General features: G+C 41.1%; 1 protein-coding gene across 1 annotated transcript in view; it reads left to right on the plus strand.

Moving 5' to 3' along the window:
- Sgcg (sarcoglycan gamma) overlaps positions 1-12,347 on the plus strand; it is a 28,364-nt gene that overhangs the window by 2,660 nt on the left and 13,357 nt on the right. The window contains exons 2-4 of the mRNA XM_051195566.1: positions 4,602-4,703; positions 7,576-7,663; positions 10,516-10,635. Coding sequence (XP_051051523.1) covers positions 4,602-4,703; positions 7,576-7,663; positions 10,516-10,635 — 310 coding nt within the window. The remainder of the gene's footprint in view (positions 1-4,601; positions 4,704-7,575; positions 7,664-10,515; positions 10,636-12,347) is intronic.

A 12,347-nucleotide genomic window follows, 5' to 3' on the forward strand; every position in this document is an offset into this window, starting at 1 on the left:
CCATAGTCTAATTTCAGCTAGCCATGAAGCATGAAAGTTTGCTTTAAATGCTACAATTCACAACAAAGCACACACCAGATATATAGTATCATTTCCCAGGCATGCAGTTTATAGAACTCATTTGTAAAGATTTCTAAGACAACGCAGTCTGGAACAAAGAAGACAGTGGTGACTTCAGGTCCACTCATGCAGGGCACAGCCTGCTCTCTCAGCCACATTCCATGATTGAGGTGGTTTTCCCACCCCCAGGAATGTGTTACTGATGCTGTGTGTGCAGGGTCTTCAGTGCTGATATTAAAAGAATGAGACATGCTACCATTTGCAAAGCCCTAATCCACAAAAGATGCTAGGCCTTAATCCTGAAACATTGAGTGCCACCTGGCCTTTATCCCGGCAGTGGAGTGACATTCACCATACAGTTTGCGTGCGTGTAAACTTGAGTCTTTGCTCTGAAAACTTAACTATTAGACTACAAATTGTTTACTAGTTTATGCTTTAATTTTTTTCCTGTTTGGAAAAATCTAGACATACAATATTTCTGCTTTTAAATTTCACTTGATTGTAGTAAGAAAACAATTTGAGATCTGCTCATGAAATTTGAGATCTGCTCATTAACAATAGGTATGTTCTGATCCAGCACACCTGTGGGCTTTATTCATGTTGATCACAGGAAACTTTATGGGTATTTATTACTCATCCCATTTCCGAGTCCCCAGCCCCCATAAGGACCATCCCAGTGCTGAATCTCTTGAGTGTGACTGTCCAGAGATCCCATGTATGTGATAGTCATGCCACATGTGTCCTTCTGTGTCTCCTGATGTATAGTTTGCTTCCACATCTTTGCTGGTTGTTGCTAAAACTAACATGATTGCACAGATAAAACCCGTAGGTTCTAATTTCTGTTTTCCATGACAAACTACCTGAAAAAGAAAACATTATTTTCAGTGGCATCTGAAAGAATAAAATATCCAGTGAAAGACTAAGGAGGTGGAAACTTGTTCACCACAATTGTAAAACATCGATGAAAGAAAATTTAAAAGGTACAAACATTGCAAGAAATCAGAGATCACATTCATAGATTAGAAAACAATATAGTCGGGGTCTGGAATGTTGGAAAGCACTGTAATCCCATCACCAGAAGGTGGAGGCAATGCAGGAAACCCAAGTACTCACAAGTACTCGCAAGAATGAAATTCATACTTTACACCACACACACAGAGACCAGCGCACACATACATGTTAGTGCAAGACAATGTCTTCTTGTGGCAGAAACCTTTAAATGTTTAGTTACCAACCTTTCTCATACATGAGTATTTTACAACATTTAATGAATATATAGCTATAGCGAATGAAGATTAATAATGCAGTTAACTACATTAACCTTGAAAATTAAATCTGGGGAACAATTTTATTTGGGAAAGGGGCATAAATAATCAAAACAGAATTTATAATGTCAAGTGTTATTAAGTTTATTTTTCTAAAAAATACTGTTGGCTAGTGGTGTTTATTGTCATTTAGGGTTGTTATAGATGACATTACCCTTTCTAAGAGGCTGAGACCTCCTCTAGGTGGATTCATTCTTATAAGGATTTGAAGCTAATTCTCTTTACTATGCAGCAGCCGAAGATCTGCTACCAAGGACTGTGCAATGAAGAGCCTGTCATTGGGCAGAGGAGCCCAGCGTTTTTAGTGGCCTCTGGGGCTTTTCCTTAGATGAGTGTTTGTCATCAAGTCTTCACTGGAAGCTGGGGAATGGAAATAGATAACATTTTGATGATCTTTATTTTAATCTGAGATGTCATCATTTGGAGAGAATTAAAAACTCAGAAAAGAATGTAGATTACACAGCTGACCTTTGGCTTCTGGTGAATGCATGGTGATCCTGGGAGAGCATCCAGATACTACATTTGAACCAGGCATGGGGGTGCACATGCTTAATTCCTGAACTTTGGAGCTCCAAGTGATCCTTGGGTGTATAGCGTGTTCAAAGACACCATAAACTACATGAGACTCTATCTTAGAAAGCCAAAAATGTCTGTGTGTTTGACATGGAAGCTAGCTCAGTAAAGAACACTTGCCCAGCATGCATGGAACTTGAAGTCAATGTCCAGTAACCCACCCCTCACCTCTGGGGTTTTTTGTTTGCTTGCTTGCTTGCTTGTTTGCTCCCTAAAATCCCACTCACAACTCTCAAATTTTTCCTTAAATTGAAATCTACCTCAGTGTTGCAGCATCACCGATTGGTCTAGAGCAGGATCCTTTCCCACCCCTGGATAACTCAGGTCCTATGCACCCACATGGATGCCATCATAAGTTCACAGATGGCTGTAACGATTAGCTTTCTGGCTTGGCAAGTCTGGCCACCCTTCACAGCCCCAAAGAAATATGCAGAAGCTATGTTAATTATGAAACTGCTGGCCATTGCTAGGGTTTCCTATTGGCTAGCTCTGACTTAATTATTAACACATTTCCTATTAATCTAAGTGTTTTCACGTGGTCTTGGCTTTCTGGGAATGCCAGACCTATATCTTTTTTTGCCTGCTACATCTCTGTACAGAAAAAGAGCAATTTCCTGTTTGTCCCTGCTTGTATTCTGATTCTGCCCAGCTATATCACTTCTTGCCTGGCCAATCGGTGTTTTATTCATCAACCAACAGGACAAACATATATACAGAAGAACATTCCCCATCAGATGGCCTTGGTTTTAATGCTGTTATTTGCTGAGTCAAAGCAGCTGAAATTGTAAGCAAGCTCCATATCATTTTCTTAAAGACTTAGCTCATCTTCCTGAGCTTGAGACCCAGAATGAGCAAAACTGATCCCCATCAGAACCCCACAATATATTCTTTACCTTAGATAATTCAATTGTGACCCATTCTCTTTGGTGAGCATGCTGGTGGGGAACTGAGCACAGAGGGACCTCATCTCCTTGAGATGGAGCCTAGTGCAGTGCCTGAATCATGTTCTCCACAACTGCCAGCAGTAGGGGCAGCCAGGTCCTTCCATTTCTCCAACATATGCCAAGTAAGAGCTTCTTCTATGTTGATAGTGAACCCCCTGAGAGGGCTCTCTAGAATTCTTGTGCCCTTCAGACTTAATGATGACATGTTCTAGAATGTGATAGTCAACAGGAGATGCAGAAAAATAAAAATTCTAAAAAAAAAAGAAGAGTCACACAACTCATTGTGGAAGCTTGAAAGACGTGTGTATCTCAATGTCCTTTGCTTTTGTCTTAGTTACTTTTCTATTGCTGTGATAAAACACTGCAATCAAGGTAATTTATAGAAGGAAGAGTTTATTTAGGCTTACAGTTATAGGTGGATAAGACTCTACCATCACGGTGGGAAAGCCTGGCAGCAGATAGGCATGGTAGCCAAGGCAGGAAGCTGGAAGCTCACAGCCTCAATGGCAAACACAAGACAGAGGAAGTGAATTGAAAATAAATGAAGCAAGACTATATACTCTCGCTCACTTTCTCTCTCTTTTTAATTCACACTATTCATGTAGTATTTGTTCTAATTTTTTATTTTTTTGAGGATGGGAGGGAAAGGGAACTGGGATTGATGTGGAAAATAAAATGATTTATAATAAAGTGTATTTTTAAAAAGACTATATACTCTCAAAGCGCACCAGCAGTGATGTATTCCCACCCAGACCTCCCCAAACAGTGCCACCTCCTGGGGACCAAGCTCCTAGGCCTGTTGGGGTCTCATTCAAAACACCACAACTCTCTTCTTTTCTAGTGTACTTGATACAATAAATGATTCTGTTGTAGGGATTCTTGTAAGGCAAAAGTTCTCAACCTGTAAGTCATTACCCCTTTGGGGAGGGGGTCAAGCGACCCTTTCACAGAGGTTGAATATCAGATATCCTGCCTATCAGATATTTACATTATGATTCACAACAGAAGCGAAATTATAGATATGAAGTAGCAATGAAATAACTTTATGGTTGGAGTCAGCATAACTGTGTTAAAGAGTCTGTATTAAAGGGTGGCAGCATTAGGAAGGCTGAGAATCATTGTTGTAAGGTGTTCTCCAATTGGTCTTAAGTTGCTATGCCTAGAGGGTTCCTGAAGCAACTTGGCAACTTCCTCTGTTCCCCACACAGAGGGATACTTAGTAGGCAAGGGGACTTGCTATTAAGCCTGACAAGCCGTGGTGGATTCCTGGGACCAGCAAGGCCAAAGGAAAGAACCAATTCCTGAAAGTCTGACCTCTACACAGACACTGTGGCACATATGTATCCAAATACAATACATCTACCCATCCATCAATACACACATACATACATGCATACGTGTCTTTAAAAAGAAAAGCAGTAATAATAAGATTTTATTTTCTTTTATATGGGCATGGAGTCTTAGATGTTTATTATAAAATGATTTGTTAAATCTTATGTGCATCTCCCAAATAGGACCTTGTGCTTGCAAAGTTTTTAAAAAATGAATATTGAATATAAACAACTAAAGTTTCAAGTAGACATTAAGAGAAATACAGAAAGATAAAAGAAATATATGGAAATTTGTGTGTAACTTTAGTTAATCCAAGAGAAGGGGAAAATAAAGCAATGGAAATTTTATGTCTCTTTTTCTTTAACAGATAGGAATGGGTCACTTGCATGTTTCACAAGATGGACTTCGCCTGGAAGGGGAATCAGAGTTTTTATTTCCACTGTATGTCAAAGAAATAAGATCCAGAGTGGTAAGAAGACTGTGTTTTACATGATTTGTGAAAAATAAGTAGCGGCTAAGCACAGCAGTTCATGGTGTGCCCAATCTACCAGTAAGCTAATGGACAGTAGACCTTACTTTGTAGAATATGTGCTTTAAAGATTTTATTCTTAAATGCCTCAGCAATTTATTCCATGGGGTGGGGCACATAATTTACAATGAAAAACCTTTACCCAGAACAACTGACTATCCCTCCATTGATACTGTAGAATATTTGTTTAACTAAGTAAAGGCGTGTTACATTTGTTTTGTTGCAGAATAACTATTTAACTATGTAAAGGTATGTTGCATTTGTTTGTGCTGCATTTGTTTAATTACGTAAAGATGTATTCTTTCATTTTGCCTGCCTACGGCACCTGAATGGTCTAATAAAAAGCTGAATGGCCAATAGCTAGGCAGTAGAGGGATAGGTGAGGCTAGTGGACAGAGAGAATAAATAGGAGGAGGAATATAGGCTGGGAGAGACAGAAGAGAAAAGATAGAAAGAGAGGGAGATACCTGGGGCCAGCCAGCGAAACAGCCACCAGCCAGCTAGATGGAGTTGAACATACAGAAGGAAAGAAAGGCAAAAAGCCCTGAGGCAAAATGTAGCTGAAGAGAAACAGGTCAAAATAAGTTATAAAAGCTGGCCAGAAATGAGCCTTGCACATTGGAGCAAGCTGCTTAAACAGACTTGATTGAGAGCATTCAGAGTCTCTGGAGAGCTGGGATAAATCCCTGTCATGGAGACTTTCTGCATTGCTTGCACTGCTTAGAGGCTTGCTGAGCCTGAGATTTGCCATAAGCAGATGCAAATCAGTCACTTGAACTTGAAAAGCAAATCAAGATTTGCCTTACCTCCATGGAACTTAGGAAAAGAATCACAGGGACTGAAGTAAAGATATCACAAAAGAACCCACAGGCCTTTCACCAGGGTCTGCTCCCAGCAACAGAGTGACACAGCATGACAGTCACAGTTGGTAGGATCCCCAAGGGAGGTTCTAGAGAGGACAGAGCATAGGCGAGGTCTTACCCATGATTGTGTTGTATTATTTCTAGGAATCTTGGGGTAGGTGGGACATTCAGATGACCTGTAATTCAGGCTGATTCATGCATGAGCCAGATGTGACATTTTTCTGGCAGTACACTTACATTAACCATAGTGGCATTTAGAAGTGTTACAGACACTGTTGTGTGAGAAGGCAAGGACAATTGTTTTTTGTTAGAAAGTCCGGTATGAATAAATTAAATATGAGATCTTATTCTTCCCTCTTTCCCAAGTCATGTTGGTTGATCCTCCCTGTATTTAGGGAGTAACAGATAGCAGGACCTGGTGACTTGAAGTCAGGTAAATAGATCATAGCCAACAGAACCTTCTAGAATTAAGAACTTTTTGTCAGGCTATCATTTCCAGAATGCTTTAAAAAGGCCAGGGAATACAATTAGAAAGAAAGTCTATATATTAGAGGCTCATAATGTGACATCAACACCAATCAAGACATAAATTATAGAAACCATGAACAGAACAGAGCTGTGCAGCAGTTTGCAACAAATGTGACTTCCCAACAGTAACATGTGCAGAACAAATCTCCCCTCAGACACCTGCAAGCGCCAATATTAGTTACATTTTTTCTAGGGGCAGTTCTCTATAAAATACTATCAAGTGAGCTGCCTCATCAGTCTGAGGAGTTTACCATCCAACAGCGGCCCACAGTGCTGAGCTCCAGGAATGTCTTCCTCGTGAATGTAATTCAGCATGTGACTTGCCTCTGACTCTGGAGTGCCCTCAAAAGCTGTGGGGCTGGGAAGTAGGTAAAGTACCTACTTCCCAAGCATGAGGACTTGAGTTTGCTCAGTCATGGTGGCCCCACTCTCAAGCTCAACCTCAGGAAGCACCAAGAAACACACATTACATACTTTTCAAAATTTTTATTCACTACTACGTGCAGGTGCAAGCATTTACGCAGAGGACAACTTTTGAAAGTTGTTCTCACCCTCCGAGATGGGATCCAGGGATTGAAGTCAAGCCATGAGGCTTGTATGGAAAGCTTTTATTTACTGAGGCATCTCACCTACCCTAAACTTACATATTAATGAGTACCCTGGGATGTTCCAACACATAGATACATTGGAGGATGTTTAAAAGAGTTCAGACCTATTTCCTCCGAAGTTTAGCATTTCTATATCGTGGAAACATTAAAAGTGATGTCTTCCAGTCTTTGAAATGTGTAGTGCATCACTGTTAAGTATGGTCCCTGCTTCTCCACAGCACTCCCAGTGCCTTCTTGTTCCTGATGAACTGTAACTCTGACCCACTAATGAACCTCCTCCACCCTCCCACCCCAGTCCCAGTCCCCTCCACCCTCCCCACCATGTAAATGACCAGCTTCTTCAGACCACACAACTGAGGAGTCCTGTAGGACCTGTCTATTTCTATGCTAGATTTTTTATTTTTATAGTGAGAAACCTTTGCATTTTGAGAATAAGCAGCATGGTATTTCTTGTAAAATATCTCACCATTCCCCGATTTATCCCCTACAAAAGCCTTGAACATAAATAACTATGACAACAAAGACGCTGAATGTCTTGGCAAACATAAAACACTAATTAGAATCTATTTTCCTTGAGAACTAATTAACGTGTTAGGAGCAATATTTTCAAACATCATAAAATCAAAGGATTATTATAATCTATTCTTAGAAGTCAACACATTTATACCCTGAAAATAATTTAATTCTGGTTATTTAAATTTATTTTTTTTTGCTGCAAGTGTAGAGGATCCAAGGATCTGACGTAGAAATTTTAAACATAAATTATATACATACATAAAGATATATTTTACTGATTCTGAAAATCCTTTCCAGGACTCATATCTGCTTCTGCAGTCAACTCAGAATGTAACAGTCAATGCTCGCAACTCAGAAGGGGAGGTCACAGGCAGGGTGAAAGTGGGTGAGTACAACATCCTTATAGCACCTCACGTGCTTCAAGTCCGTGGAGGGTGCCTAACAGATGGCAGTTTTCATCTAAAGACCTGCAAGTTTATTTATAAATAGTAAAACATGAGCTTTCTAACCTTCATGCTATGCATTGAAAACAGCACTAAGAGGCAGAGGGGCAGTGTGAAGGTTTGTATGTGTACAGTGTGTGTGTGTGTGTGTGTGTGTGTGTGTGTGTGTGTGCATGCATGCGTGCTGTGTGGTGGGGTAGTGTTAAACCTGAAAATAGTGAGAAGGATTAAATCCACATTATCTAATTAGAGCAAGCTTTATTAAACACTGCCCAGGATGATGGACACTGGCCAGGTCCATACCCACGATTCCCAGAGAAGGGAATGGAATTAGGCTAGCCAGGAGCTCATTAAGGCAAAACACACAAGATTATGAGCTCCCCACCTTCATCCAGTAGACAGTAAGCATACATCCTGACGTACTTCCTGTCTACATAGCTCCCGCCTATGCGTGATCAAGCACATCCTGCGCTGTTGGCCAACCAAGCTTGTTTACAGAAGTGAAAGCACATGACTTGTTATCTTACTTGAACAACAGCTGACAGGAAGTTATCTGTTCTTGGGCAAGTGGGGCTTACAGGTTAGAGGCATTCTTGTCTTAATAGGTCTCTTAAGCACAGTAATTTAAACTTAAAATGCAACTTTAGCCCTCACATTTTCCCCTTGAGTTGCATCCCGAATCAAATCCTTGATTCTGTGGTGGGTACCTATACATATTGAGATCTAATAACCATCAGTTTAATAGCATCAAAGTGGAAATGTATGTATCTAGTTAAGGCATTAATGATGCAAGGGCCAAGAGTAATTAGCAGAAACCGAAGGGCCAAAGGTGATGGTCTGTGATGGTTGACTGTGAGAATGGGAACTAGCCATTTTTCATCTTGGGCTTTTTTCTGTTTGTTTGCTTGCTTGCTTTTTGAATATAGCCTGATTATCTCTAACAATTCCTGAGTGATTTGCATAGAAACAACAGTTTTCTCTTAAAGTCACATAATATCTCCTTGTTCTACATGGAACAGGTCAAGTACCCTATCATATTATAGAACTATTTCAGCTAATTAATCTACCTGTTGATATATCAGAGTCTATTTGATTTTAACAGGTATCTTTCCTGGTGTGCCAATAGGTACTATGGATAGCCATTTTGTCACCAATGACAAAGAGTTTCCTTTTGACCCGGGTTGTCTGAGATCATCAGAAAACACATATATTTGCATTATGATTCATAATTGTAGCAAAATTACAGTTATGAAGTAGCAACAAAAATATTTTTGTGGGGGGGTCACCACAGCATGAGGATGGGACTTGAGGTTTTACTCTCTACTTCCTGACCCCGATGCAATGTGACTGGTGCCCTTGCTCCTGTCTCATAGCTTTCCTGCCACAATGTCCTAGAACTGAAAGCCAGAACAAACCCTTCCTCAATGTCAGGCATTTTGTTGCAGCAACAAGACAAATAACTAGACTGGTCCATGGGAAAACCCACTAGCATGTGATGGCACCTGCTAGAACTTGACACTCACTCTTTGGAGCGCCAAACACCAGAGGTCACAAAACAAATTCTGAGACAAAATAAGTGTATAAGCAATAGTTTTGTTAAAATTGTACAAGGCCAGGCAATTAAAAAAATCAACCCTTAACTGCTCTTAACATTTGGAAATCCAATTTTGCTTTAAAGTTCTCTTAAGCACAGTAATTTTAAACTTTTAAACATGAAGTTAGCCATCAACATGGCGTTAGTCATCACCTTGTTTATGCAGGGTAATAGGTCATAAGATCAACCGCTGTTTCTGCTTCTGTAAAACAATGCTCATTTTGCTCTGGATGACCTGCTTGATGGATCATAACTTAGTGTTCCTTGCCTTTACAAACCCGTTTCACATGGCTGATGAGGCTGGTGCTGCATTTGGGGATCCTGAGTCCCGGGTGTAGACCTGGTGTCAGTGTATAGACAAAAGACTCCTCTCTTAAAATGTCTGAATGACTCCAGACCTATAACAGTGACTATAGATTCCTCCTCCTCTGCTCCTTCTCCCTTTTCATTGCCCATGGGGAGCTCAGAATCCCCTCAACTTCTGTCATACCCACCGTTTCTTTTCATGGGAACAAATGGATCCATGTGCAATGCACGCCAGCCATTGCTCTTGCACGAGTTGAGCTGTGAGCCTGCACTGAGGAAGTTGCCCATTTTCCCATGATTATTTTTGTCAAAAAAGTTATGTTTCATTCAGTAAGAGTCGATATTAATATAACATATGTAGGAGATGCTAGTGACTCTGGATCTCAGGTAGGAATACACACACACACACACACACACACACGTTAAACCACATCTTTCTTTATTTTGCAGAGAGGGGGCCGATTTCAAGACAGGGTTTCTCCGTAGCTTTGAAAACTGTCCTGGGACTCACTCTGTGGACCAGGCTAGCCTCAGACTCACTCTGTGGACCAGGCTAGCCTCAAACTCACAGAGATCTGCCTGCCTCTGCCTCTGCCTCTGCCTCCTGAGTACTGGGATTAAAGGTATGCACCACCAACACCTGGCTCACATCTTAAGAAAAAGAAAATTGAGCCAACTGAGAGCTTTAATTCCTAACTACATCTGTCACCAAAATCACTTCTTCAAGTCTCAGAATTATGATTATGGTAGGGATGGGGAGGTGCACACTGCGGTGTACATGTGGAAGCTGGTCGTATTCCGGGGTTTGATAATAGTGACACAGCAGTTGTGAAAACGGAACCCATGCTGCTTACAGCAAACACTTTTAATATCCTGTGCTGATTGGCCCTTCAGGTGCTCAAATGGTGGAAGTCCAGAGCCAGCACTTTCAGATCCGTTCTGAAGACGGTAAGCCACTGTTCACCGCCGAGGAGCAGGGTGTCATGATCGGCACCGGCAGACTGCGAGTAACGGGTATGTGGACCACCAGCTGTAGCTGTGTTCACAGCTCTGCTCCGCATTCTGTAAGGAAAAGTATCTAGCTGCTAATGCTTCTTGCTGACATTTCCTTTGACATTCTATTTATATCTGACAGACAATGCCTTCCTCATAGAGCTTTGCCCACCTTCTTCTTTCTCCTCTGTCTTCTAGTCACTGTAGCCAGCAGCTTACAGTTCTCTCTGTGTAACATATCTGTTTTATTCCCCACACTGCCAGATACTTGAATGTCCCACATGCTAACAAAACACCCTTTCCCTGGTTGATGCTAAATTGGAATCGAGCTCTCACTGGGTTCTCCTTCAGTATAAAAAATTCTGTGAGAAACATTTTAGAACTTGTTGTAAACATGCTTGCTATGCTTCTGGAAGACTAGAGGTACAAACAGTCAGGTGTGGTTAAGCCCCTTCCAGAATTTTTCTGCACTAATCAGATCAACAGTAGCATTATTCTCTTGTGCAGTAATACCGGGAAGTAGACTCAACCCCCAATATACAACTTTATGTAACATATGCATCCTTTCCAAGCATACCCTAAAGTGATGACCTAATATTGCAGACTGTTCCAAGGAAGCAGAAGCTTCCTTTATTTCTAAAAGATGCTAGGAAAGCCAAAGATGAGAAATTGAACCTGGTGGGAGGCGCAAGGCAGGTGCCTATAGTCTAAACACTCTGGAGAGAGGCAGAAGCTCATGAATTCGAGACTTGGGCTACATGGCAAGGCATACACACACACACACACACACACACACACACACACACACACACACACACTTATTGCTTAGTAAGTAAAAAAGCAAGTAGCTAAGTATCTGACATAGAATCCACTGGCCCAAAATACACATGGCTTAACTTGTCTGCCTTGTAATGATGGAGACATGGCACATGTTTAGTAGGAACCAACTGGAATTTTTAATGTTCTCATTTTCCTAAACTAACATTACATCATCCCATCCTCATGGCTGGACAGCTACAGTGGCCACTACTATACCTTCTACTCAGTCCTTCAATCACATACAATTGAACCACCTCACTCCAGTGGGCTGTGGTGCTGAGATGACATGATTGATAGCCAGGTAGATGTTATCTTCCACTTGGGATATTATCAGTGTATAATAGTTATTGGAACATATGACCACCTGTATAGGAAACATTGGCTTTTTTTTTAAAACCTCAATGCTATTTCTGTACTAGCTACCTGCAAGTTGTTAGGTCTGTCTCCTGATGTGTAAGAGTGTGTTGGTACCACTAATCTACTCTTGCTGGTGGATTAATGTGTGAAAAGTCAGCGTAGCTCTTGGGAAAGTATCATTGCACTGCAAGGTGTAGAGAAAAGGGCATAAACAGAAACTTGAATATCATCAAACCAAGCCATCCATCAGAGGATGAACCAACCATTCTCTAGCTTGGTGTTTCCTTCAGATTATGGCATTGTAAGTGAAGCAGATGAGAAAACTGGATGGGAACTTCCTCAGGGGCTTGTTATGTCTTGAAGTTTTGGCTTAGTAGTGCATGGGCTACTTTTCTTGTCCCTGTGCCAAAGCATCTGCCAGAAATCATCTGATGGGGGAAAGACTCGTGGCTCACAGTTCAGGAGGTACAGTCCATTGTGGAAGAGAAAGCATGGAGGATGAACCTGCTTGCTCTGCAACTGAGAGAGTTGATGGACCAGCACAGCTCAGACCAGAA

Source organism: Phodopus roborovskii, unplaced genomic scaffold (assembly GCF_943737965.1).
Source record: "Phodopus roborovskii unplaced genomic scaffold, PHOROB, whole genome shotgun sequence".
Lineage (NCBI taxonomy): Eukaryota > Metazoa > Chordata > Mammalia > Rodentia > Cricetidae > Phodopus > Phodopus roborovskii.